Source organism: Dermacentor variabilis, chromosome 8, assembly GCF_050947875.1.
Source record: "Dermacentor variabilis isolate Ectoservices chromosome 8, ASM5094787v1, whole genome shotgun sequence".
Classification (NCBI taxonomy): Eukaryota; Metazoa; Arthropoda; class Arachnida; order Ixodida; family Ixodidae; genus Dermacentor; species Dermacentor variabilis.
Genome location: NC_134575.1, coordinates 91,915,239 through 91,941,852, shown reverse-complemented (window position 1 = coordinate 91,941,852; position 26,614 = coordinate 91,915,239). Strand labels below are relative to the sequence as shown.

The 26,614-nt window shown below is 44.6% G+C and overlaps 1 protein-coding gene across 1 annotated transcript in view; it reads right to left on the bottom strand.

The window, feature by feature from the left end:
* Positions 1-678: 678 nt before the first annotated feature.
* Positions 679-26,614, bottom strand: part of Sce (E3 ubiquitin-protein ligase Sce) — a 34,878-nt gene continuing 8,942 nt past the window's right edge. Inside the window, exons 2-5 of the mRNA XM_075702494.1 lie at positions 14,109-14,303; positions 7,423-7,878; positions 4,887-5,067; positions 679-2,205 (exon numbers count right to left, since the gene is read on the bottom strand). Of these exons, the coding sequence (XP_075558609.1) occupies positions 1,985-2,205; positions 4,887-5,067; positions 7,423-7,878; positions 14,109-14,303 (1,053 nt within the window). The 3' untranslated portion in view covers positions 679-1,984. The remainder of the gene's footprint in view (positions 2,206-4,886; positions 5,068-7,422; positions 7,879-14,108; positions 14,304-26,614) is intronic.

Genomic DNA, 26,614 nt, shown 5'->3' with positions numbered 1-26,614 from the left:
GTGCACGATGCTTGTGTCAGCACCGGAAGCCAGAGCGATGCCCTGGATCCAGCAGAGCCGAATGAGCAGATCGTGACTTTGTCGCTTTTGCAGCCAAACGCACTGCGTGTCTCTGGTGGCCTTCTAACCCTCCGTGCAAGGTGTGTCCATGTGTCATCAATACCAAGAAAGTAGAATGGTGGCAGCGCGAATGCACTTTCAAGTGTCAGTATAATTTCTATTGCAATAAAAATAAGTAAAAAACGTTATGTCAGTATTCCTTTAGCAGACTCCACTGCAGTCTTTAGTGTCTGCAGCCACATGTGAAACGGCTTACATATGGATACTCTGTAGGACTGTTAGCACCATTCGCAACACTACTCAGTATTCTGTCATTATCGATGTTGGTTATGCATGGCTCCCACTTGAGATCTGCATCATTCTTTGCTAAAACCTATTGGGCATACTTCTGGTGCCCACAATACACTTCTTTGATTGGAACAAAAAATAGTGACAACATTCAGCAGGGCTGTCTTGATGTAGTTGGCTCTCTCAAATAAACACGAGTCGGCAGCTAACCCATCCAGAACGCAAATCATTCTTGTCAAGTGTGCCTAACCTCCTCCTACAATCGGCCTTGTGATGTGTGGAAAATACTGCACTGCAAATGCCGCGCAGAGAAGTAAAACAACAGAAAGATGAAATGCTTTGAGCATTGTATTTTGGGCATCAGAAAATATTTACAATGTCGAAATGCTACCACGCGGAAGCTGATAATTCCTTGTTCATTGGAAAAAAAAAGCAAAAAAATGGACTTACAATCAGTGGCAGAACAATAATGCCAGAAGTCCATTGTGCTCAAGATCTTGGCTGCCTTCAAAGGATGTGGCCTCGAAGGATTGCAGTCAGTTCTACTGACACTGCCAGTCGTCAAACAACACTCCGTCCTTCTTCTTGTACATGTCACTCGGCCCACTCTGGCATAACCCAGTGCCAACAACTTGCACCAGCGCCGACAACTTTCACACACGTGGGCACCCAGAGTTGGTGCTGAACACTTGTCACAGACGCGAGGAAAAGGGGAGGGTGAAAAATGAGAGAAATGGAAGAGTGGGGAATTGCATAAGAGTTTCTTACAATACTGCCTAGGGGGAAACCTGATGCCACTTTCTATGCAAGTTTCTCAATGGGCACAACAATGGAATGCCAGAACACAAGCGGTTCAACAGTGGTTCGGCTTGTCATGAATGCGGATTGGCCTAGGGCATGGCCATCTCTGCAAAAGAAATTCTTTCTTATAATGAAATCTTAATAGATAGACTTGATTAATCTGCTGTGCATCATTCATTGAAGTTTAATCACATATAGTACAAGTAAACAAATAAAGCGTAAGCATCCAACTGACATTGATGTCCAGTAAGCGCAGATTCAATCTTTTCTCCGACTACAGCGGCCCCCGGTACTATTGTCCGCCAGTACTTCTTTGCCATCTTTGATGTAACTGTACAATAATCATGCTATGTAATAAATAAACACGGCACTAGTGCTTATGCTCGAACAAAAAGTGTTCTTACATAACAACAGAGAGAAAAAAAAAAACGCACCACTGTACACACTGCATTAGTAGGCACCGAACCACTGTGACAAACGTAGCACTGTTCTCCAAACACGTCTTCAATATGCCCTGGCTCTCCGAAAAGAAAGATCCGAAGTCCACGCTTCCTGGCATTTCCCATGCGCACAAAAGCGTGGCATCACCAATTTTCCCTCCAGGCAATATCAAGAAACTCTTACGCAGCAGGGGGCACTAAGGTAAACCAAACACCACACAGCTTCCACACCAGAGTGGCTTCTCCACGTAATCGTTTTCACCCTTCGCCGTGACGATGCCAATGTACGTAAGAAGGGAGCCCACGCTGTGTCTTGCCAGAGGTGCACACCCACGCATGCGCAGACATCACGCAAGTTCACAACACACTGGTAGTTTTGCAGGGCGGCTGCTGCTTCAAGCCTTCCGGTGGGCATAGTACATCTCGAGAGGCTTGTTGACCTTCCAGTACTTCTCGTTGACCTGGTCGAGCGTCATGTTACCCGGAAGGGGGGTGAACTGGCCAGGTGTAACAGCAATGTAGATGGTGAACGGTGCCACACTGCGAGGAGCCGACGCGTCCTGCTCAAACTTGTCCAGGGCCAGACGCATCGCCAGGTACTTGGAAAGGTGGTCCACTGCGTGTGTGTGGGAAAAAGATCACCACCGCCACTATTGTGATTGCTTATTTCTACTCCATATTTTTATTTATTTACGACATACTGTGGGTCCAAAGCCCAAGTAGGGGTGCAAGAATATGAAATGTCATTGGAGGGAGTTATGAATCTAACTTATGATTGGGCAAAACTTCTGCCCAGAATGACATGCAACACTCAAATCACAACAACTGCGGTGAGCAGAGTGGTCGAATCTAAACTCGTGGATCAAGTCTGTCTGCCATGTATATGTTTATCCCAATACATTCCAGAGTAATTGTTGGTGCCCGTGTACATTCAAGAATGTATAACAGCATCTGTGTTGCACCTTCAATCTGATTAGACAACGCTCTCTTGGTATAAAATTGGCGACAAAATCCAGAAAGTCTCAAATACAGCAATGATCCGGTCAGAAACGGGCACCGGCAAAAAAGCACAACTATGCATGACAGTACTCTTGTCACAGGGGTAAATTTAGTGTCATTTGAGGTCATGACATTCTATGCCTTCTATGCAGTGTTCCACGCACTGCTGCACGGTAAAAAGGTAAAAATTACAGTGCACCAAATAATAACAAAAAGTTGCAAAGTGTGCGCAAAACACGTTCAAATATAGCTGCAATTTCATTCAACTTCGTACAGCTGAATGAGACGTGAATGAAACTGAGACGTGTCGCATAACACTCGGGGCGTATTATATCGCTGCGCTCTCTCGCCGCAACGAACGGTAGAAAAGGGTTGTTCGCCTTGCTTTGCACAGGCACTCTCCTGGGGCTTACGCTGCACGCAACACACTTTTCGGAAACTGATACGTGTCGCATAACACTCAGGACGCTTTATATCACTGCGCGCTCTCGTTGCAACGGTAGAAAAGGGTAGCATCGCCTTGCTTTGCACAGGCACTCTCCTGGGGCTTACGCCGGACGCAATAAAGACTTTTCTGAAACTAAGACATGTCGCATAACACTCGGGGCGCATTATATCGCTGCGCTCTCTCGCTGCAACGGTAGAAAAGGTTCGCAAATCACTGATATGAATACAAGAATTTCTGAACTACATGATGGACCTGGTGAAGCATGGGGAATGTGCAGAGGGGCTGTCAGCTGCTGATCAGGTAAAACACGCGACAACTTTGTGTCCAGAAAATAAATCACCACTTAAAACCCGACAACATTGCTTCATGTACCGTTTTGCTTTTGTTCTTCCTGCATATTGTTTTCAGGCAATCTTTGTTGGAGAGACTGAAACAGGCTATAAAACATTTTAGACTTAGTCCCCCAAGCTCATTCAGCTGCCAAGTCATTTTCATCTAAGGACATTGTATGCAAATGTCATTTGATGCATATAATTTTTCTTCCAACGACATTGACTCTTCCTCTGTTACACAAGTACAAGATGTGCAATAATAACAGGATAGATATAGTCAACAGCAAACATTGATGTAGGACTTTGAAACAAGTTTAACACAATGATGAAATGCTAAGCACGCGCCGGCACCTAAAAAAATTTATTAAAATTTTAGAACATTTGCACTGAATTGTATGATACACAAGGCAATAGAAGGGAGTACCAGTTTAGAAAATTATGCATCAGGGGCCATATTATTCAGAATTCTTTTCCTTGCAGTTCATTTCTTATCACTATATCAGTTTAGAGCAATAAAGGACTCTATCTTTTGCTCATTTTGCAGCAACTGGAAATGAATAAGAGAATATGAGAGCCAAAGTTAAATTCTTGAAATTTAGTGCCATAACCCCAGTGCTGGCACGACAGTGTGACATCAGGGATTTCAAAATATTTTTCGTCGTATTTGGGCTGTTTAGTAAAGATTCTTGAAACCTGCCAAGTTACGCCTTCTTCTTGCTCTATTAAGACGCAACATAGTCTATTTTTACAGACGAAGAATTGACTAGGCCAAAGTTAATATCCATCAAAACCCACGATGTCACATCAAGCTGGTGCATGAACTTCCAAGGCGATGTTGTCACCAGTCTGATTTTTTTTTTTTTCTTTTCTGGCTTACTAAGCCCCTTCTCACGGTAAGAATGACTTTATTGGTATCGCAGGACTTTATCATGTTTACTGATACAGCTGAAATCATGAAATCAACTAAATTCATTACCAGCCATCACCCAGACACTGGAATATGACAGGTATTTAATTTATTCCGCAGCCCACTTCGTTAAGGTAGTGCTAAACAGCACACCTGAGCTGTACAAAAGTAGCCTTGGTCCAAAAATGTACAACAATACACTGTATTTTTGTGTTTGGTGAATGCCGTTATAACTGGCTTATGGTGTTACAGTAGTGAGCAATGCCTGGAATTGTGCAGTGCTTACTGCATTGCGTTATTAGTTCCGTGATCTTGCTACATTCCTTGCTGTGTTTAGTGCCTGTAGCTGCATTGTATGTATCCGTAACCAGCACTTACCTAAGCACAGTAATCTAAAGAAAATACAATGCGACTAAGTACTTTACATCACTTAAGTGAACAAGTAGGTGTGTGAGTAAATAAGTGAGAATGGAGGTGATTAAGCAAGTAATGAGCAAATGAATGGTTGCCTAATCATGCAGTAAACAATCAACTGTAATTCAGTGGAGAAATGAAGGCACAAATACTTTGCAAAGTCAAGTTAAATGAGTTGCATGAGCGTGCAGACACACCAGTTGCATTTGCCGTCGTCTTGATGTAGCGGACCTGCGCACTGGAGTCCTCCAGCATCATTTGCGGCTGTGGCTTAAACACGAGCTCGATCTCGCTGTTGAGGGCGGCGTCACCATCCTCTGCGTCTGTCTCCTCGGTCTCCCCTCCGGCGGACTCCGTGTCGTTGGAGCAGGTCGCGGCCTGAGGGGCAAACTCACATGGCTTGTACTGGCGAGCACTTTCGTAAGGGCTCGCTAGCGCATGTGACAGTGCTCAGTTAATAACTAATCGGCCACCGACGGATGGGGACTACCTATAATCCGTCTCATCAACTCCGCACGGTGCAACGAAAGCAACAGGTCGCCTCAGCCAACCTGGGGACACATTCTCGGATGATCACTTTCGGAGACATCGCTTACAGTGCGCACTGACTGACTGGTTGGGCAAAAGAGCCCAAATCATGCAATACGCCATGTACTACGCCATGCGAAAGTGACTGTCAAAGAATACCACCCCAGAATAGAGAACCAGAAAGGCCTTAAAATTGCCCACTTATGATTGTCCTTTGTGTGACGCAGACTGAATGGATGTGTAGGTCAATGTGAACAACGAATTGGCAAGTGGAGTGGCAGATGCGGAGTTCAGTTCGACCGGCAACAAGAGTGCATTGTCTGTATTGCTTGAGACTTGAGGTGCACAAAATGAGCAGTGGTGATGATGGCACATGGTGATGATGCCGGGTGGACGAGCTGGGTTTGTCTGCAAGTTCCAGGTAAATACAGCTAATGAGAAGGTAAGCTTGTTGAAGACACTTTTGATTTTCTCATTTGTGATGCATTTCATTTCCTTGTATTGTGACGTCAAGGTGGTTGACTTCTGCAATTCATGTTTCTAAATTTTAATACACAGTTTAAGCATCGTCTGCATTGACATTCATAATGAATTCCGCGATTCTGCACTAAGAAATATGGCCATTTTCGGTCAATTGTCAGCATATAGTAGCGTAACACAGAAGGGGTTAAAATGATCCTGCAGAAGCTTCCTGAAAAGATCAGTGGCGCGCAGTGGGCAAGCCTCCCCATCCCCCTTCCCGCTTTTTAGAACACACAGTTAACTTTCGTTACCAATTGGCTAACACAAGCCCCAGCCTTCGCTGCTTTGCATGGAGTTAGTAAGACAGAGTATAGAGTGGATATAAATTTGCTACACAGAAAAAAAAAAAAATTGCACTTATGTATAATCTAAGAATCAATACACACACATACTGCTGCTTTCAATCAACTTTTCAGAGTGCTCCAGTAATGATAAACAGGTTGTGCAACAAGGCGCTCAAGCTGTACTGACAGATCTTTAGTAACGATAGCGGGGACTGACATATTGCTGATGGAACACGCTTATTTTCATGATAAAATACTGGCTACAGTCTCCAACAAAACCTTTGCTGCACTTCAATTACACTCTGAAAAGCTCAACTGAAGGTGCCATTAGTGCAATTAGAAGGTTCTAGCACAACTAACATCATCAACAGCCACAGAATAACTTAATACCCTTCGCCTCCTAAATCCTTTCCTTAAAGAAATGAAAAATGCACCTAAAAAGACCCCTAAAAGTAGTGAGCGAAATTCCTGGCAGTAAAATGTTAACTGGTATTTAATAAGGCATCTTAATATACTGGAAGTGGATGATCCATTTGATGTTAAGAATCCAGCAGATGCAACCAGGTCTTTACAAAGCCTGCACACCGGTGGTTTGACCTCGCCAGTTGAAGATGAAGACTTGTTTTACTTTGTGCTATATGCAGAACTATTTCCCATTGTTAGGGCTTGCACTGAGCAAAATGAGGTCAGCATGGAATGTCTATGCCACGGCAAAGATCACTCATGCTTTCCTGCGGCTTCGTCAAACCCTCGCCATCTAAATGGCACATAACAATGTAATGGCACCCTTGTAAGACTACTTGCTGGATTTGTGAAAACATTGACACCTATCATTTCTTTACCAAAAGTCAGAAATGCGTCTGCGATGACAGTACTGTTCACGTTACTTCAAATAAAGAAATTATAGCAGGACCCACCTCAAGATGACTGCCAACATTAACGTGACTAGAATCAAAACAATGTAGGGACACACCACATTCCTTTCCTGAAGACACCTTTATCTAGTATCTGTAGCGCGGACCTAGGCCGAAAAGATTATTATGCACTTATGTGTAACAGCACCACCACAAAGAAAGCCTCACTAAACGTGGCCTCTCACCATGCAGCCACTTTTGTCTGACCAGCACTGTAGAATTGCGTTAGCATATTGGACTTCGAATAAACTACGGAGCAATTGCATGGGCGTCTTTTTATGGCATAAAACCTTTTTTTTTTGTTAGAGACAAGACTGCTCGTTCTCACTTTTACCAGTCGGACATGTAATCTACCTTTTTCCATTTCACGAGCGAGGGCAATATTTAAGGGGCTAGACAGCACAACAAAGTGGGTGAAGTAGGCTAACAATGAAAGTCTCTTTTGCGTGCTGCGTGATACTAGTGGCGAGAGCCGGTCCCTCTACCTGCTGGGTCTTGGGCCTCTTGCGCGGCTGCGAGGAGCCCACACTGCTGGTGCTGCTCTGGTTAGTGGCATCACTGCAGCTGCCGGGGGTCGGTGTCTGACGTGGTGGTGGCTGCTGCTGCTGCAACTGCTGCGGCTGCTGCTGCTGTTGTGGTGATGGTTGTTGCTGCTGCTGCTGCGGCTGCTCCTGCTGCTGGTTTTGTTGCTGCTGTTGCTGTTGTTGTTGCTGCACTTGCTGCTGCTGCACTGTACTGCTTGCCGTAGGAGCAGCCGCCCCAGAGAAAGAGGTAGGCGTGGTTGGGGTGGCAGTGCTCGCAACCTGGTGGCCGCCACTGTTTGAGGTTGCGCCAGAAGATGGCATTGACACGCACGCGGTGGCAGCCGGGGTTGCCGGTCCGCTACTGCCGTTGTTCTCGTCACCGCCATGCTTGCGCACGCGTTGGTTGCGGTTGAGAGCCTGCGTAGAGACGACACACAGTGTGACGAGAAGACCGAGTTCTGATCTGCTGGGAGCTATAAGTCAATAACAGACACCCAGCTGGTTGATCCTTTCATATTTTTGTTGAGTGCAGCAAAATACTAGGACAAATGCGTGCATCATGCCATATTTGTACCATGAGGGATCTTAAAGGAGCCCTAGAACAATTTTCGGGCCACTGTATACCAGTTGCATGTTGCTTACACTGACGGTTGGAGATCTCTTTAGCGTAGGTCAAAGCACCAACATCAAAATTAATATTTTAATCATGCAAACAAATCACTGTATCACTGCAGACCGCATCATCGTCTAGTGGCGCTCACCATAAGCATCATCGACGTCACCACTCGCTCCTTTGTGATTGGACAAAAACAATGTTGCAGATAACCACTGCACTGCGGGAAAAATGTGATAAATTAATATGTAATTTCATTTTTGTTTGCTGTAGAAGCAAAAGAAAAATCACGACTCCAAAACACAGTAGGGGTGGGCGCTGGCTGTTCTTTCGCCTCTGACTTCTAACATAATAGCTTCTCTTCTCACTTGTGTACGCTCATGAGCAGCCTTGTCGTGTTGTTGCCTCGTTTTCCACGTGGTGCAGGTTTCTCACCTTAAAGCATTGTTGCTGCTGCTCCCTTTTTGTTGTTTGCGGTGCCGTGCTGAACTATAGCCTACTGGCTGAACTGAAGAAAAGACACGTTGCCCAGTCCCAGGTTGCTCAACCAGTAGTGGCAAACTTGAAATGTGCTAATGTGCGCGACTATTTTTACTATGGTAACCTTGCCACCAGCGCACTGGAGTAACTGGAATCCGTGAACATATAACATGTAGGCAACAGTGGAGAGCGAACTTCCGCTACGTAGCGCTTCAAGTTCTCACCATTGGTAGTGAATGAGAGATGTGGGAACAGAAGACTGCAAAATACTTGAGTTGAGGACATGCATTTTTTTCTTGCATTTTGAAGCTTCTCGGACGAATAACTTCAGACTGCCTACCCCTAACAATGTGATTCTTGTTGCATTTATCTCTCAAACCATCAACCTATGCAACCCGTAATTGAAGAACGTTGGCATAAAAAGTGTTTGAAGGCACCCTTAAAAAGGAAAGCAACAACAAAGAAGCTGCAGCATCAGCCTTCTCCAGCGGCAAACTATTTAGTGGTGTCTAAGTGAAACTTGGTCTGGGCTGCTTTTAGTACAACCTCCTGTGCTGTACACGGTGTACAATCCAGTAACTGGACGGTGAATCAACTATGTGCCATTTCAAAAAGACTGTCTACCACTCATAATATGTCTTCGGATGGTGGTGGGAATGAGAAGATCATGTGTCACACTGATGGAAAAAAGGATGCTTTTATTCGATAAGCAGGGAATTATATTTTCAATTTGGCTATGAAAGTGGTGCAAAAGTGACATGTGGCGTTGCTTGAAGGTGAAACAGTGTACTGTCACGTGACCTAAAGCCGCGGCAGGAAGCGTTGTTTTGTGTAGCAGATGCACTGATACATTGCTTGAAATTGTATTTGGTGTGTTTTTGCTAACTTTTCTTAGCGTCAGAGAGCAATTCCTATCCTATGTTCAGTTAGTGCATGTTGAAAGAGGTTGCTGCTTTTGTGCAGATGAACGGAGCTGCGCGTCAATGGGTCCTCAATTGTGCCCTCTTGACATTTTGACAGGCAACAATGCGAGCAGTGTTGTAGGAGTGGTGCGATGGTCAGGATCTCGAAAGATCAACGCGTTTTTAAGGTGTACAGTCAACGTCACAACACCGGTGTAGGCATTCCTCACTGCAATGTACCTGCTAGGGCATTGCACAATAAGCTTGGCTTTTGGCAGCAGCGCCAACTGAAAGATACAGAATATACACAGACTAAGCTTGCAGGAAACACGAGATTGCAGGTGACCAAGAAAAAAATAAAAATTAATGGCTTTGCAACTGATTAGTTGCTGGGGATGGCTATTAGGGTGATAATTTCAGTGTTTAACAAAAATTCACCATTCCCGTGGAAACCATATGCTTCTAGTTTCTCACTTTTATCGGCACAGCAATGCTAATGCATCCAGTAATTAGAGTTGTGGGTACCCCTACGCAGTTTTAAGAGACTACACAGACCAGAAAATTCTGTTTTAAACATTTCTACTAGCTTTTCAAAGAAACCACTGCATGTTAGGCACTTCAAATGGTAGGCTTTCTATTGCACTTCAAAACAGGAGGCCCTTAAAGAAACAATAGACACTCCCTTTAAGTCAGTCATTACAATAAATAAAGTAGTGCCATTTCCCATTATTTGCTTTAGTCCCCCCTTAGAACAGCCACATCTAGCAGTTTACGGGGAAGGTTCAGCTGTGAGTGCTATCTCCTCATCTCTGTTGCATCAGGGACACAATGATTGCATCAGTGCTCTGTCCTACTTGTCTTTATCTCACCAAGTAATCTTGTACCTTCAGACACATGCCTTCACAACCTCATGGCAAGATTATCTAGTTCTGCTTCAAGCAATCTCTTGCCATTTTGTTCCTTAATATTCGCATACATTCTGCTCAGCTTTCAACAAACAACAGCTGAAACACAGCACCCTGTTTGTTGTGCTGTAGGGTCAACTAAACAGTCCACTACTGTTCAAAATGGTGCCAGTTCCCCCAAGTCTGCCACAAAGCTGGGTGTTTCCACACTTGCCAGAGGGAAAAACTCGCTGCATGCTTCACACTCATGTGTTCCCTTTAAAAGAGAAGTGACATGACATTTAAGTACCTGCCTACCTGTCAGCTTTAAAACGAGTAAATATCCCGCCAAGCGGGGCAAGGTGGAAGGATGACATGCATTCTTAAGGGCTTTGCCCTGAACATATACCTTTACTGGCAGAGGTGCACACTTTCTTAACAATGATTTACCATATACATTTGAATATAAGGCGGTCATGATTATAAGGTGAGGGTGCAGTTGGGGGACCTACGAAGACAACCTTACGTATGCACATTAATATATGGCAATATAAAGTGACCAACAGGTTGTTCAAGCTCAGCGGGGATTGCCTGAAACACTGAATTCCCAACACAGCCACAACACAAAATGGTGACCATGAAATAAGGGGGCGAGGGAGCTTCAACACGCGAAATGTGGGATATAGGTGAATTTTGCCTTTAGGTGTGACTTCACGGCACCATGAATTTTGCCTTACAGTGTGGCTTCACGGCATCGCAAATCCTGCTGCTGTAAAGCCACATTACAAGGCGATATTCGCAGTGTCCTGAAGACACATCTGAAGACAAAATTTGCATATAAATGTTCCTTGCATAAGAGGCAAGGGGGGGGGGGTGAGGGTCTTCCAGGCCAAGGATTCTGGGGAAAAACCTTCCTTATATTCGAATAATTACGGTATCTTTAGATACAACGCACAAGCAGCGGCAAACTTGGAATAGCAGAGGCCGACAAGCACCATGTTTGTCTTTTACGACTTTTTCAGCGACTTAGCTTTGCAAATGCCATAAGATCATCCCTCATGTGCAGTTCGCTGTGGGTGTGAGTGAAAATGCACGACGGTGAGCAGAGAAGGATGGTGGCTTGACTTGCATAGTAGTCCCACGTGCCAAATGTTGGAGAAGACGTGATAGTGTGTGTGCTAGGAGGGGGCACAGGTGAGCACGTGCTGGGGGCTCCTTCGTGCTCATTTTAAAGCAAGGAGGATGCGCACTGCTCTGCTTGCTCCAGTTCGATCTCGGCTTCCCTCGCCTTTCTTTGCATCATTTTTATAGCATGCGACAATAAGGTAGCTAGCGATGAATCGAACCTTCGCCTTTGGCTTAAGTCTGTCTAAAAAGTGACCCATGGGAGTGAGAAATTTTGTTGGAAAGAACCATGGCGCGGTTCTTGGAGTTCAAATTCGCTGGAGTTTTTTTATTCAACTACACAGAACTTTGTCGGGACCAACAGAGCCGGTTGAATTGTTCGTCAGTTCAAACTGAAAGATTTCAAATTATTGGGATTCCACTGTACTGGCAAGCACCAGAGTGCCCCAAACTATTTACTAAAATGATTGTTTCTGCAAACCAGTTTTAGTTTTGCTAACCACAAGGCAGATACATCTTGTCATGATGATACACTGGCTCACTCCGTCCCTGGGATTGCAGTGGCTGCCACATGCAAGGCGTAGCCAGAGGAAATGTGCCCGATTTTTTTTTTACCACAGTCCTCACGCTTAGATTGACTGCTACACAATGCCAGTAAATTTTGCTTTGTGTCATGACATCCTTGGTGATATTCATGACACCAGGTCCGGCATTTCGAGACCAACTTAATTAGTGAATTGAATTGGTATCTTGTAGGTGTTGCCAAACTTTCATGGTTGCCAAGTGCGATCATTTTACATTGAAAAAGTAGATAAATTATATTCTCGTGCTTTACGTGCCGAAACAGGATACCATTATGAGGCATGCCGTGAAAGGGGCCTTCGGATTAATTTTCACTACCTGGGGTTCTTTAACATGCACCCAATGCACGGTACAGAGGCATTTTTGTATACTGACTCCATCAGAATGCAGCTGCGGCGAGTGGGTATTGAACCCACAAATGAGCACTCAGCATTGCCGCGCCATAGCTACTAAGTCACCACAACAGGCATTTTATGCATGAGAAGCATGTGGCAAAGGCTCCACAACTTCAAAAATATGACAGCACTCCTTTTTACAGGGGACCACATTGTGCCCATCTTTTTCCCCTTCTGTCCTTCTCCGAGTGCAGTGTTGCTTTTACCTCACTTCTATGGAACAAACACATGAGCAAAACTTCATGGTGAAATTATAGCTTGCAGAGCACTCGAGTGATGATGTGTTGGTGGTGCAAAGAGATCGTTGTCCTGAAGTGGACTGCCACGCAACAGCTGATTATTTCTGACACACTTTACGAGTTTACTACAGGGTACCAAGCCAGCAGAGTAGCAGCCACCTTGCTGCTAAAAAATGCCGCTGAAAGCAACTACGCAGCGTCTTCGGATGCCCTTGTGGCTTAGCTCCGTGTTGAAGTGTCGCTACAGGTGCGACAAAGGCTAGCACTTCTGCTGCTGTCAGCAAAGTGTAGGCAGCAAAAGCTTCTCTATCAGGGTTTTACAAGAACGACCATGCTTATATCACTAGTCTTGCTAGCTGGCATAGTTTACATCATTGGTACAGCTCTGACACTGAGCCAAGAATAACTCGACCAAAATACTCGTGAACATAACACTTGAACTTACTCTTAGAAACAACGAATTTATATAACTGCTAAGGCATCCATGTAACATTTAACTTAACATGGAATTATCAAGCTCAATATATAATTAACACAGCCAACCGCTTCCTGGGATATTTGCACCAACACAATTCCCGTGCTCCATTTTAAAACTAATATGTCATAAAACCTTTCTAAGGCTGAAATTAGGATATGCTGCAGCTATATTGGACCCCTTTTACAAAAGCATAGTATACATCCCCCTTAAATTAATCCAAATTAACCCAGTGCCTTTTATTCTTTGGAACTGCAACAATGCTGCAAGCGTACCCGCAACAAGTCTGGGCCTTCAGTCACTGACAATGCGTCAAAGAATTTCTGGCTGATCACTTTTTGCATAAGCTATATCACCACCCTAGACTACATCTGAAACTTACGCCACAACCACATTACTTACCTCAGTGCCTTGATCATCAGCATGAAATTAGAATCTGTGCACATTAACTCTCTTTACAATGATTTTTGCCACAAACATTAAAAAAGAAAGTAGAATGAGCTTCCTGATGATATTGTATACATTAATATTAATGAGAATTCTTGAAAACCTGCAGTTTGAACAACAGTGCGACACACAAGTCTTTGGCATCGTTAGTAAAACTCCTGAGGACTATTCAAGCTTCTCTGCACATAGTAAGGAACATAAAGAATGCATAAAGCTGCAAAGAAAAGATCACGTCAATGCACCACCAAGCTGTATGAAGCTCTCCCACAGCTTAACAACCAGTTTCACACACACACACACACACACACACACACACACACACACACACACACACACACACACAAACACGCACGCACGCACACACACACACACACACACACACACACACACACACACACACACACACACACACACACACACACACACACACACACACACACACACACACACACACACACACACACAGTTACCAGCTTGACCATATCTGCAGCTTGTCAAGCCTAACCTGCATGCGCATGCCCTCCTCGATGCTGTGTGCCAGGGCTTGAGAGTGCTGCCGGTTCAGCTTGGCGAGGACACGCTCCTGGTGGGCCTCGTACTCGTCTCGGCTTGGGTAGATCTTGGCAATGAGCATGTCGAAGTTGGGGTCCGCTCGCAGCGAGCGCTTGGACACCAGCTTCTTGCGGCACGTCGGGCACTCCTGCACGGAGGACAGGCGTGCAGGCTTCTTAAGGACCAGCACCTAAACAATGGCACGCCACTGCTTTCGACATAGCTCTTCGACTGTTACCAGTGACAAAACTCCCCTTACCCAAATCAGGCACACAGACTAATTGTAAAATTTGGACACTCACGATTCTCGTCTTGCTGTTATAGCTCTTCTGTAAAGGGATCTTGAAACAATTTTGCCGATAGTGTACAAACATAGTGAATCAGGAGGGTTGGCACTTTTGTTTATTAGAAGACAGATTTAAGCACTCTGCGTAAAGGATCTATTAGAGGGCTTTAAAAATGCGCATCGCCTCTGATCACCAGCAGCGCTGCTCCACTGAGTTTTCAGCTGCCCCTTCCCATGCTATGTAGCGTGGGTAGTGATGTCACTCGGGTGAGTGATCTGACTGTCTACCTGAGCAACATCATCGACAATGCTAGAAACGTGTTGCTTCATTAGGCAACACATTAGGCAAGATGGCACCCGATGGACGCGAAGGGGTTCTCAACGAAAATAGGTGCAGCAGTGAATAGTATCAGCGCTGTACTATGCTTGTATTGCACTGCAGGTGCGTGAAGGAAGTAAACTGCTGCGACTGCACACTGTTGAAAATGCAAGCGCTGTGTGTCAACGCCAATACCAACTTCCTTAGTGAACACAGTGATTACTACAGGTTGTTCATTAGTCACAGAGCCAAGTTTTGTATATAACTTGCCTACAATGGTAGCATAATTATGTCCTAACAAGCTGAGATCTAGAAATAATATGTGCAGCAAAGGCAACTGAATGGACCTGGCGTCAGAAGATGTCTGTCAGCGAGCCACCGTCTTGAGTTAGACTTTCATGTAGTGCTACTGTCTCTGCCTTCCTGTTGTCGGTGTTCTTTTCTTTCTTTACCCCATTTTTAAAAAATTCTAGAGTAAAAAAAGCGTTATGAATTGCCTATTTCACCATACTCACAAGTTAGCAGTAGTTCTAGCCTAAATGTGGCAGCGCTTGTTTTTACCGCTGATGTCTACAAATAAATCTTGTGAGCATAATACAGAAAGGACTGTAAACTTGTTAAACATGTTAGATATTGCTGCACCAGTACTCCGATGAAGAGGACAACGCTAGTGGGCCTGAGCGTTTTTGTCAAGGCACAGTGAAGAAGAAGCTGTAGTTGCGCTCTGTGTTAAAAAGGCGACCCACTTCTGTGTCTCCAGAATAGCGCTTTACGACCCTTGTTTTCAATGTGGCGACACTGGTGGAGGGGCTGGAGCCTGCAACCCTTGTTCGGAGCCGTACACCCAGTCCTGAACCTCCATCTATCATTACGACTCCAGTCCACCGTTTGAGTCGGTGCCCGCTCGGCCTCAGCCCAGAGTTCCCTCCCGTTACGACTCTCACCGACACGGCTACATCATTGGCGCTTCTCCCTCCTTCACAGATGGTGCCTAGCCTTTCCCAAGTGACTTTCGAACACTGTCGTGTCCCCGACATCTTCCGTGGCGATGGTTTTGAAGATGTTGAGGACTGGCTTGACCAGTACGAATGCGTTGCTCTTGTAAATCTGGTAAGAATGTATGCAAATCGCTGGAACGATGAACAGAAACTCGCCCATGCTTATTGCACACTTGAAAACAGCACTTGTACATGGTATGCGAACAGGGAAGCGAATTTCCAAATGTGGGGCAATTTTCGTCAGCTCCTCGATACATTCTCAAGCTTGGACCAGCGAGATTAAGCGCAACTACTTAGTGAGGCTCAGGCACAGAAACCCAACAAAACTGTCGCCATGCATGCGGAAGATATGGCCAATCTGTTTTGCTGAGCTGACCCAGATATGACCGAGGCAAAGAATGTGTGTCCCCTTATGCGGGGAATTAAGGAACCGCTGTTAGCCGGTCTGGTACGAAACCCGCCAACAACATTAGAAGAATTCATCAAGGAAGCGACTGTCATTGAGCGGCCACTTCAGCAAAGTTGCTGCCACTTCGACCGCCAAACTACACACCAATAAGCTCCGCAGCTCAGATTGTTGACTGCACTTCTTTACGGGACATGATTCGTGACATCCCGCGTGAAGAGCTGCGAGCCCTCGGAATTCCTCTTACGGAGTCGCCGGACATTTCTGATGCCGAAGTCATGTGCCAGGAGTTGTGGCAAGCCTTCTCCTCACCAGCCCCATGTCCAGAAACACATCTGCCAACCTAAGCTGACATGGTCCGACGTCCTCCCCCTTCACCTCCGGTAGCACCATTTCAGCCATGGGCTGCTCCTTTGCCGTGGTGGCAACAGGAGTCTGCGAGACGACCTCCTATTCACCATACCGCGACAAACTGTATTGCGTACTGCGACGGCATCACCCAAATGACAGATTGTTTCGCTCTACAAGCAACGCCTATCCCACCCTTGACGTCTTTGTCTGTTGACGTCAGCTTCACCCTGTTGCCTTCCGAGTGGCAGTGCCTATTGAAGCTGATACAACAGCTCGAAGATTGTTTTTCGATTGTGTCAAAGGTCACACAAACACTGCTGACCAAGCACCATATCATCAGGGATGATACTACGCGGCTGATTCGACAAAATCCCTACCGTGTAGCTTCAAAGAAATGCGAAGAGATTCAAAAGCAAGTGGAGAAGATGCTAGAGGATGATGTGATACAGCGTTCGAAAAGTCCCTGGACGTCACTCGTGGTCTTAGTCAAAAAGAAAGATGGCAGTTTATGATTATGCATCGATTACAGCAAATTAAACCAGGCCCTCTGTCTCTGTCCTGTTGTGCTTTGTCCCACTGACCCGATTAAAGTGTGCATTTGGACGATGCTTCCTTTGGAGGGACCCAAATGCCGCGCCAGTACTCTGATGAAAAGGACAACGCGAGTAGGCATGAGCATTTTTGTCAAGGCGCAGTGAAGAAGCCGTAGTTGTGCACGGTATTAAAAAGGTGGCCTGCATATGTGCTTCCTGAATAGTGCTCCACGACCCCTGTTTTTGATATTGCGACAATATTCACATGTTATCAGGCTGTTATCAAACCGAAATAAACGGAAACAGCTACTTTGTAGCAATGCAACAAACATCTGTGGAAGCATCAGTCTCTTTTCTCTTCATGTAGCGCAAGCCAGTGAACATCGCGCATCATGCCACCATGCCTCTATTCGAAATGCAAAGTTCATCTTTAAAGTTTTCTCCATGTAGCCCAGTTCTCATGAGAAAAACTGTGCAGTAAAGAGATGCAAGAACACACTTGGTTCAGATTAATCGGAAGTAGACAATTGCATCACCTCATGAAGAAAACGACATAGTGATAGCTGCCTCAGCGTAAAAGACGAGGGCAAATGCCATGGCTTGACAGGGAGGCAACGTTTAAAGGGACCCTGAAATGATTTTGATGATTTTGTACAAACATACCGAGTCGTTAGAGTAGGTCCTTCTGATCATTAATTGACACATCTAAGTGCTCTGCGTAAAGCGCATAATTTATTATAAGGCTTTAAAAATGTACATCACTGCCGATCGCAGCACACTGCTCGGCGGAACCTTCAGCTGCCCCTACCCATACGACGTAAATCACCTAATTGACGTCGGTAGGGCGAGCTATCCGATTGGCTGCCCAGGGCGTGTCCTCGATAATTTTTCCACCTTTATGGTGAACAAACGATGTTTGTAAGAGTTGAAATGTTAGTTAATTTGTTTCTATAAAAAGAAAGTAACAGAAAGAGAATGCACAAGGACAATTTCTCACTACACTTAAGCACTTCCGGCACACAGCAAGCGTCGTCTGCTTGTGTTATAAAGGGCTCCATTTTGACGAGAGCTCCGCGGTCACAGTCGATGTCAGTCTTTTCGCGAGCACTATGGTTTGACTTTGGACTTTGGAACGTAGCGACTGGCAATATGTCAAGCTGCGACATCGTGTCCCTCTGCAAGGCAGCCGACGAGCGGACTGGCTGCAGCGCATCGGACTGTCGCTATCCGATCAGTGCCAGTATTTGTGCATTTATGGCCGTCGCTTTACACCGGAAGATTACTAATGCAATAGTGTTGCGCAAGTCCGGTATTAGGGTAAATGCAAGCGCAAGGGAGCAGGGCCTGGCCGTTTGACAGTGTCATTCACGGGATGAGCAGAAGCGCAAATGTGAATGGTCTTAGAATGGTCTAAAGCCTCTCAATTTTCCGAAGGTAGGCCCATTCTTAGATCTTTCCACCACCCCGCTCTCCCCGACGTTTCTTCCTCCATGCCTCCTGTTGCCCCAGCCTCCTCCGCTCCCCCACTGGCCAATCTGTGTCACGTGGAAGCAGGCACCGCACTTTTGCATATTTTTTCTTTCCAGCGCGCTTCAACCGCCATTGTTGGCCCTGCACGACGAAAGTATGCGCAAAAGGACTGATCGAGTGCGTTAGCGGAACAAATCGAGTGTGTTAGGGAAAGAACTTAATTGTGATGCTGTGCTGCTGCGCCTTCGGTTGACGCTACCGACACAGCGACGGCAAAAGGCTTCTTTCTTTACCATCAGGTGAGCTCAACGCACAAAGAAGACAAGTGTGGATACATAGGATCAGCGGGCTGCCTTCGAGGAAGTGAGGGGCTGCCTTCACGCACGGCTTTGTGAAGTGCCACGGTTTCTCACAATCTCTTCTATTGACCCTAGTTCACGCTGTGCGTGCTTTTAGCGCATCTAAGTTGACTTTTTTCGAATGTGCTCTCTTTGTTTCGTATCGTGGCGAAAGTGTATGCATCTGCAGCTGGCCTGTGACATAAAAGCGACATTATTCATACTATGTTTTGAGCTCCGTCAGAAGTTAGCACATTATCGACGCTTTTGCAAGGCTCACTATGACTTATGATTTGAGGTGGTTAACGTAATTTTTAACGTACTGAAACGACTAAAGCTATGAGGGAGGTTGTAGTGGATGGCTCGGAATAACTTTACTTACGTCGCCTGGGGATCTTTAAAGTGCACCTTGATTGTAGTTGTACATGGGCCGGTAAATTCCTCATTGACGTTTTCGTCATTCTCGAGCGGGCGCAGTAGCACTACGGCAGAAGTTGGCACCTCTGCGTGATTCTATTTCTTTATTAGATTTTATTTACTAGTTGTAACGTCTCATTATTTCGTATTACTGAGGGCGCCTGCAGGGCACCAAAGTGGCAAAGGGAACACTTGTAATGTCACATGCTCTCTAGAGGCTTCTGTTAGCCGTTACATGTGCCCTCCTGGAGTAGTACTTGTAAAAGAAAACAAAAAATGAAAATATATTGCCGTGATTACCAAAGCACCCCGAAACGAAAAAAGCGTCCCGCGACTGCTGCAACATACCGTGCCGGTGTGAGGAGAATTACGGAACACTAACGAGACATCTCTCCAATGGCCTCTTGCATTTCGCCTCCATCCCGGCTGCTGCTGGACGCATCCTCAATATTGGAGGCATGAGAAGCGGCTACTTACACATTTTGTGTGCAGGATTATAAAGGCCAAGAAAGGCCGCAAAGGACCGCTGATCAGGAACATTTTTACTGCTTAACATTAACATTTTCATGCGTCTGAATAAGTAAATGGGTATCGCAGTCATATGCACTGTATGTGAACCTACGAAACCACATACACATACTTCCACACTGTCAAAACCTGAAACTCTAGTAATTATGCACGTTTGAGCACACCGCGTGCATGCGTAGTGTTTCAGCAACACGAACTCTCTCAATGTGAGCATGCTTTACGTCTTAAATAATGGTCCTTTTCTCTATTTCTTCCACAATTCCAACACAACATTCTTAAGGCCAGTTACTGACTGACGAAGCAAGATCTCGATTGAAAAAAAGAAAAACTGCTCCGCAGGGCGCAAACGAACTTTTCCGTGGATTTCCTTCGGTAGCGTGTTAGCCGCTGTCTGCTATGGCAGGGCCAACATGGGCGGCGCCACCGCCGAGGCCGCGCCGAGCAGAGGAGGCAAGTGGTTGGTGCTACTTTTGGAGATTGAGGGGCTTTAGAATGGTCTGCACGGTGCAGCCACCTGGTGGCACAGAGCTCAACCACAGACAGTAGCAGTAAATAACTGTATTCTTCTTTGCTGCTGGTGTAAATTTTTTGCAGAAGTGTAATCGTTAACACACTGTTTTTGTAAACGTTTAAGATGTTTTACACTTGGTTAGAGCAATATCAGCTCTTTGTTTGGCTGGTTAAGCTCTGCGCCAACGGGTGGTTGGACCATGGAGACCGACCAGGCTGCTCAAGTACGTCAACGCTAAAGTTCCTTCATCAGCTTGAGTCTATGTCTCCACCGTCCCGTCGAAATGCCCAGCTCGGCTGTGGTTATCGGAACACCAGACACGTTCAGCGCTGGCGCCAGAATGCTCGCAACACATGCTGCTTTGATAGCTCTTGCTTGGGTTCGACTGCCGAGCAGCTGGCGGAGAGTTTGGAGAGGCTTCGCGCGCTCGCTTCTAGAGAACCGGAAGTCGACGACACGACGTGCCGTCATGACGCAGAGCCGGTGAAGGCGGAGCTTAGCCCCGATCACTCGGCGAACGAGTTGAGGAGAAGATGCATGACTATGGAGGAGGGTAACTTGTAATCGTCCGTAGCTCTCTTAATATGAGACGTTTCACACAAATTGTGGTGCGAATGAGTAACTTTAGCTGTACCCTACGCGTCTACAAAATTTGTCCGAACCATTTCAGGGTCCCTTTAGCCACTCATGCATGTTTTATTACAGTGTGCTGACACAAAATTCTGGTGAGAAAGCATTTCTTGAAAGATACCCTCTGTGCCTAGGTGTTTGACACAAAGGGTTTAAGGGATCCTTCAAAAGGTTTGTCATGGTGCCTCGGCCAAAGGTTCCTGGTGCAACGGCAATTTTAGGGCACCACGCACAAAGCAGTGTCTGCATGACAAAGTGTATGGAGCAAAATTAATTGAGCCTGTTAGCAAGAACGTTGCCATAGAGATCTTGGACAAAAGAATTTTGCTACATAACGAGGAATGTTATATTTAATAGTGTGTTCATCTCTCTTTCAAATTTTTTGTCAGCCTGATTTTCTAAGGTTTCCTAGCAAGGGCCACAATGTACAGTGAATAAATAAATAGACACTCATGTAATGGCACATTAGTTTACGTGCTACCAATACAAACGAAATTTGCACACTGCATAACATTTAAAAAAAATGTTATCGGCTGTGGATACAAACGAATGAAAAGAAAAACAAACAAACCTTGCAGCTTTTGTTAATTTACTGCAATTAAACATTTCCCTTCAGAAGTTGTTTGTTCTCTCCTTCTTCTGCACAGGTTGCAGCTGCGTCTTTTGTTTGGGATTTTTGGAATACACTGGCTCTGTCCTGGGTCGATTCTCTCATATTTCCATACAACCTTTGTCTTTGGGTTGCATTCAATTACTCCATCATTGACACTTATTTCTGTCAATGAGTATTGCCTTACATTCCAAAAAATTTACTGTTTATATCTTCAGTTCCCTTCATGTCCCTTAAGGGGTGTGCAAACAAAAATTTTTAAAACCAACGCAAATACAAGTTAAGCAGCCGTAATGCTGATCAGACAATATATTTAATAATTTTTACATACATATTAAATAGGGAAGTTATGGACGTCTGTCAAACGGAACTATTTATGATTTACATTCAAAGCAAACGTGTTAAAATGCCAATGTAACAAGAACATGGGTTAAGGGGAATGTTTACAAATTAAATCCTGAGGTTTTACGTGCCAAAACCAACATATGATTACGAGGTATGCCTTAGTGGAGGAATCCGGATTAATTTCGACCACCTGGGGTACTTTACCGTGCACCCAAAGCACGGTATACTAGTGTTTTTGCATTTTGCCCCCATCAAAATGCAGCGACTTCTGCCACTATTTGGTCCCGTGCCCTCAAGCCCAACACCAAAGCGATTACGCCACCATGGCAGGTAGGGGGAATGTTTGGGTGAGTTGGCATTCCACAGAAAATGATTGCTAGAACCTTAAAAAAAAAATAATAATAATAAAAAAAAATATGGACTACTTTTAAAAGGGTTAAGCATGCAGATGTAATAAGAGTGAACAATCGCAGCAAAGCTACAAGCAACATTTACATTTCGACTTCAGTATTGTTACCAGCATCATAAATATTCTCATGCAATCATGCATAAAATAATTATTCGATTAGTAGGCAACCGGGAGCTACTAGGACCGGGATATCTACTAGTGGTGGCTACTGGCAGCTGGAAAAGCTATACGCGCCGAGCCATGACCTTATCTGAAGTAAAGAGATTTTTTTTTTTATTCTTTGTGGTTTTACGTGCCAAAACCACTTTCTGATTAAGAGGCACGCTGTAGTGGGGGACTCCAGCCGCCTGGGGTTCTTTAACGTACACGTACGAGGTGTGACACAAAAGAAACGAGACTAAGTGTGTAGCCTGAAAAAAGAGTGGACTTGGCAACAACTGTTTCGCTGACGTAATCCCTCATGCTTCCTCTATTCATGCGTCCAGTTTCGATGGAACCGATCACGCCAGTTGGGAGTGCTGCGTCATCGAGTGAACATGTGCAACTGCATTCTGCCGGAAAAATGTCTGATGTAAAAACCGAACAGAGAATCAACATCAAGCTTCTTGTGAAACTTAAGAAATCAGCCACGGAAACATTTCAAATAATACCCGAGGCTTACGGAGATGTAACTTTGTCTCATGCACGTGTGTTTGAATGGCATAAGCGGTGTTTGAATGGCATAAGCGGTTTTCAAGGGGAAGGGCAAGTGTGGAAGATGATGAACGTGCTGGGCGCCCAAGGTCAGCGATTACAGACCAAAACATTGCCAAAGTTCGTGATGTGATCAGTGGTGACCGAAGATTAAGTGTTCGTGCAGTTGGTTCACTTGGATAGGGAAGCTTTTAGACGTATTTTAATGGACGAATTACACATGAGGAAGATTTGTGTGAAGCCTGTTCCAAAAGTTCTCTCCATTGACCAAGAACAGTGCCGTAAAGATGCGTGTGTGGACATGTTAGAACGCATTGCAAACGAACCAAATTTGTTGGAATCTGTTGTAACATGTGATGAGACATGTATTTTTACCTATGACTCAGAAAGTAAGCGCCAGTCAATGCAGTGGAAGTCTCCAGGATCCCCAAGACCCAAAAAAGCATGCATGTCAAAATCAAAATAAGGCAATGTCAATTTTCTTCTTCGACATTAATGGAATTGTAATAATTTAGTGGGTTCCCAGTGGTCAGACTGTTAATCAACACTACTACATTGAAGTACTAAAAAGACTTCGTGAAAAAATTAGGAAAATAAGGTCACAGTTGTGGAGTGATGGATGGCTGTTGCACCAGGACAATGCACCCACTCACACGGCTCTATCTGTCAAGCAGTTTCTGACCAGCAAAAACATTACTGTGATGGGGCATCCTCCTTATTCAATTGATTTGGCTCCATGCGACTTTGTTTTACTTTCTAAAGTTAAATCTTGCTTAAAGGGAACTCATTTTACCTCAGTTGAAGAGGTTCAGGCAAAAACGGAGAATCTCTTGAAGGGCCTTCCGAAAACCTCGTTCCAGAACTGTTACCAGCAATGGCAGCACCGAATGCAGAAGTGTGTGAATGCTGAAGGGGACTACTTTGAAGGTGATAATGTCACAGAGAACTGATTCAGTAAGTACAATAAGTTAGTGGACCAGTCTCGTTATTTTTGCGTCACACCTCGTAAATCAAAGTACACGGGCGTTTTCACATTTCGTCCCCATCAAAATGCAGCCGCCGTGGCCGTAAAGAGAACTTGAAGCAGTGCTTGTAGCAACTGCTAGCATCTGTCAAACTTCTCCCAGCCCCCTAATGGCATGCTTTAAGTGGCTTCTGTGAAACACAGTCTACACATTTGCATTCTCCTTTCCATAAAAGTACTTTGTGTACACCTAGAAACAATGCTAAACTGAGTAAACTTCATTTTAATGGGATGCTAAAGAGAAAAATTAAACAAGTTTGGATTGATAAAGCATCCTTTCAACACTCTTACTTTTATTAGTTTTACAGTAACAGGCTGATTGCCAGAAAGAAAAATTGGGCCCGAAATTTTCATCTAGTGAATTTCATGCCGAAAACTCAGCACCAGTATATCAACGTGACATCACAGATATTAAAGCCCTTTCTCATATCCAGGCTGTCTGGTGCAGTAAAAGTTAGGGAAACCTGCTAATTTTTGTCTTTGGCATTATCAACATACAATGTAGTCCTTTACCGATAAAAAAGAGTTAACTAGGCTCGAGCAAACACCATCAAAATACATGACACTGTGGCAAGCAGGTGCGGAAACTTCCAAAGAGGCATTGCCACCCGTCTTTCATTTTCATGTCATTTCTGACTCATCAAGCCTGCTCTCTCAAACGGCTCTTGAAACACTTTTACAACTAATCATAAAATAACCTCACTATTAAAGTATGCTGTCTCACGAACCTCACGCTACACAATTATTTCGAATCCTTCAGCTATAAGTGGAGTTATCGCACCGACACCCAGCTTCCTCTCTCTCCCTTGGTCTCCGTTAGCGCACTGGAAGCTACACAGGGCAGAAGCCAAGTGGGCAAAGCCCTGCCAAGAAGTTGAGTGTCTCAGAGGCAAAAGGGCTTGTGAAAGGGTGGTAGGAGCAATATATTATGCTATGAAGCCAGTCGCTGCTATCTAAGATGCCACGCGCAACAGATGCTGTCTGTGTGTAGACCGGCAGCGCAAAGATGAAATGGTTTTTCTGCCTTTCTGAGATCACAGACTTATATATGTTTCATTTATTGAACTCAAGATCAGCAATTATGTTACTACTGAGAATGCTTTCATGATCACAAAATCAGTCGTTGGTGGCTTCAGCTGCTTGCGACGTCGCTGCATGGTGACATTACGGAAGTGAGAGCAAGCAAGCTTTCTATGTTTTTGACACGAGATTGCAAATTCCCTGCTGCAGGAAATGCAGTAATATTTGGCTACGTGTTCACAGCATTCTCTATGACTGATTGGCAATGTTTTCTGACTGTGTTCAAAAAGCGTTTCAGGATCCCTTCAATCCCTCAACAGGCCCCACTGCAAATTTAAGTTACACAGTGGAAGTTCTAAAATGCAGCCCAGGGATTGATTCATTATTGGTTCAAATCAGTTCATTATAGAAGAAACTGAATGCCTTGTTACCATACTGCCAGGAGGTTATGTGGCATGAACTTCCAAATGGACTGGATTCGGTTGGATTTTTTGTCAACTTGCCCAGACAAAGTGCTGGATCTGGATAGAAACGGTCAAAGCCCGGAATTCTCTCGGATAATACGGGAGAATCGGTAGGTATGTAAAACTTTGTAGGCACGATCGTCACCATGTGATGTATACAATGCACTTGTCTGTTTAAAATTTATTATAATAAACCTAGTGAGGCGCCCTTTGTGGCAAGAGCGGATTTCTTGGTATTGTAGAAGCATAACTTACTAATACAGCCCACTATAATTTTCTCTTTAACTAACTTCACCTGAACAAAGTCAAATTTTCTGTGCAGCTACACTCGACTCTGCAAGAAGCTAAAAAAAAAAAAAGTTGCAGTTCAATAAACTCAGTATGAGTAACTTCTTGCTCTATGAACTTTTTCATGACATGGGTGCACCTGAACAAAGTCACCTGGCTGGATTTATGAAGTTGCTCAGTAGTTATGCTGTTTGGAAAAGGCAGGTCTGACACTTACTTCAAACATATTCAAATATGCTAATCGATTCCTAAATAACATCTTGTTGAAAGCACAACACAGAAAAACATAACCTCCATTTCTTCTCATATTTGTGTAGGCCATTATATGCATGAGAGTCCATGAAATTGTAACGAAGCAACTAACAAATGCTTCAAGTTTCGTTTGCGTATTCTACACATGCTTCAGTTCACCAAAGCTTTAGCTAAACCTCATTTTGGTTACTGCGTAGTTCACTAAGGTGAAGTTCTTACTGTAATCTGAAATGTATTGTTTTGAAATGAAGATCTAAATGAAATGAACGGTTAAATGAAAGAGTTGTCTAAATGGTTTTAGCATTTTCAGACCACTTCTCTACCTTGTGTCAAGATAAAAACATTGATTGTGTGTGCGCTTCTTGTGCTCAGTTGCCAGCGAATGACTGTTATAATGATAGCAGAAGCACTTGGTCTGGAAATCAGAAACATTTTCACCAAAAGGACGCAGCAAGCGTCTCAAGTAGGAACGTCGTGTTTGTGTCGAGCTCTGCGTCATCCATCCAAATCGCCCTAGAAATAGTCTCATTTGCAAGAATATGCTGCTCTTCAGAACTGGCAAGTCGC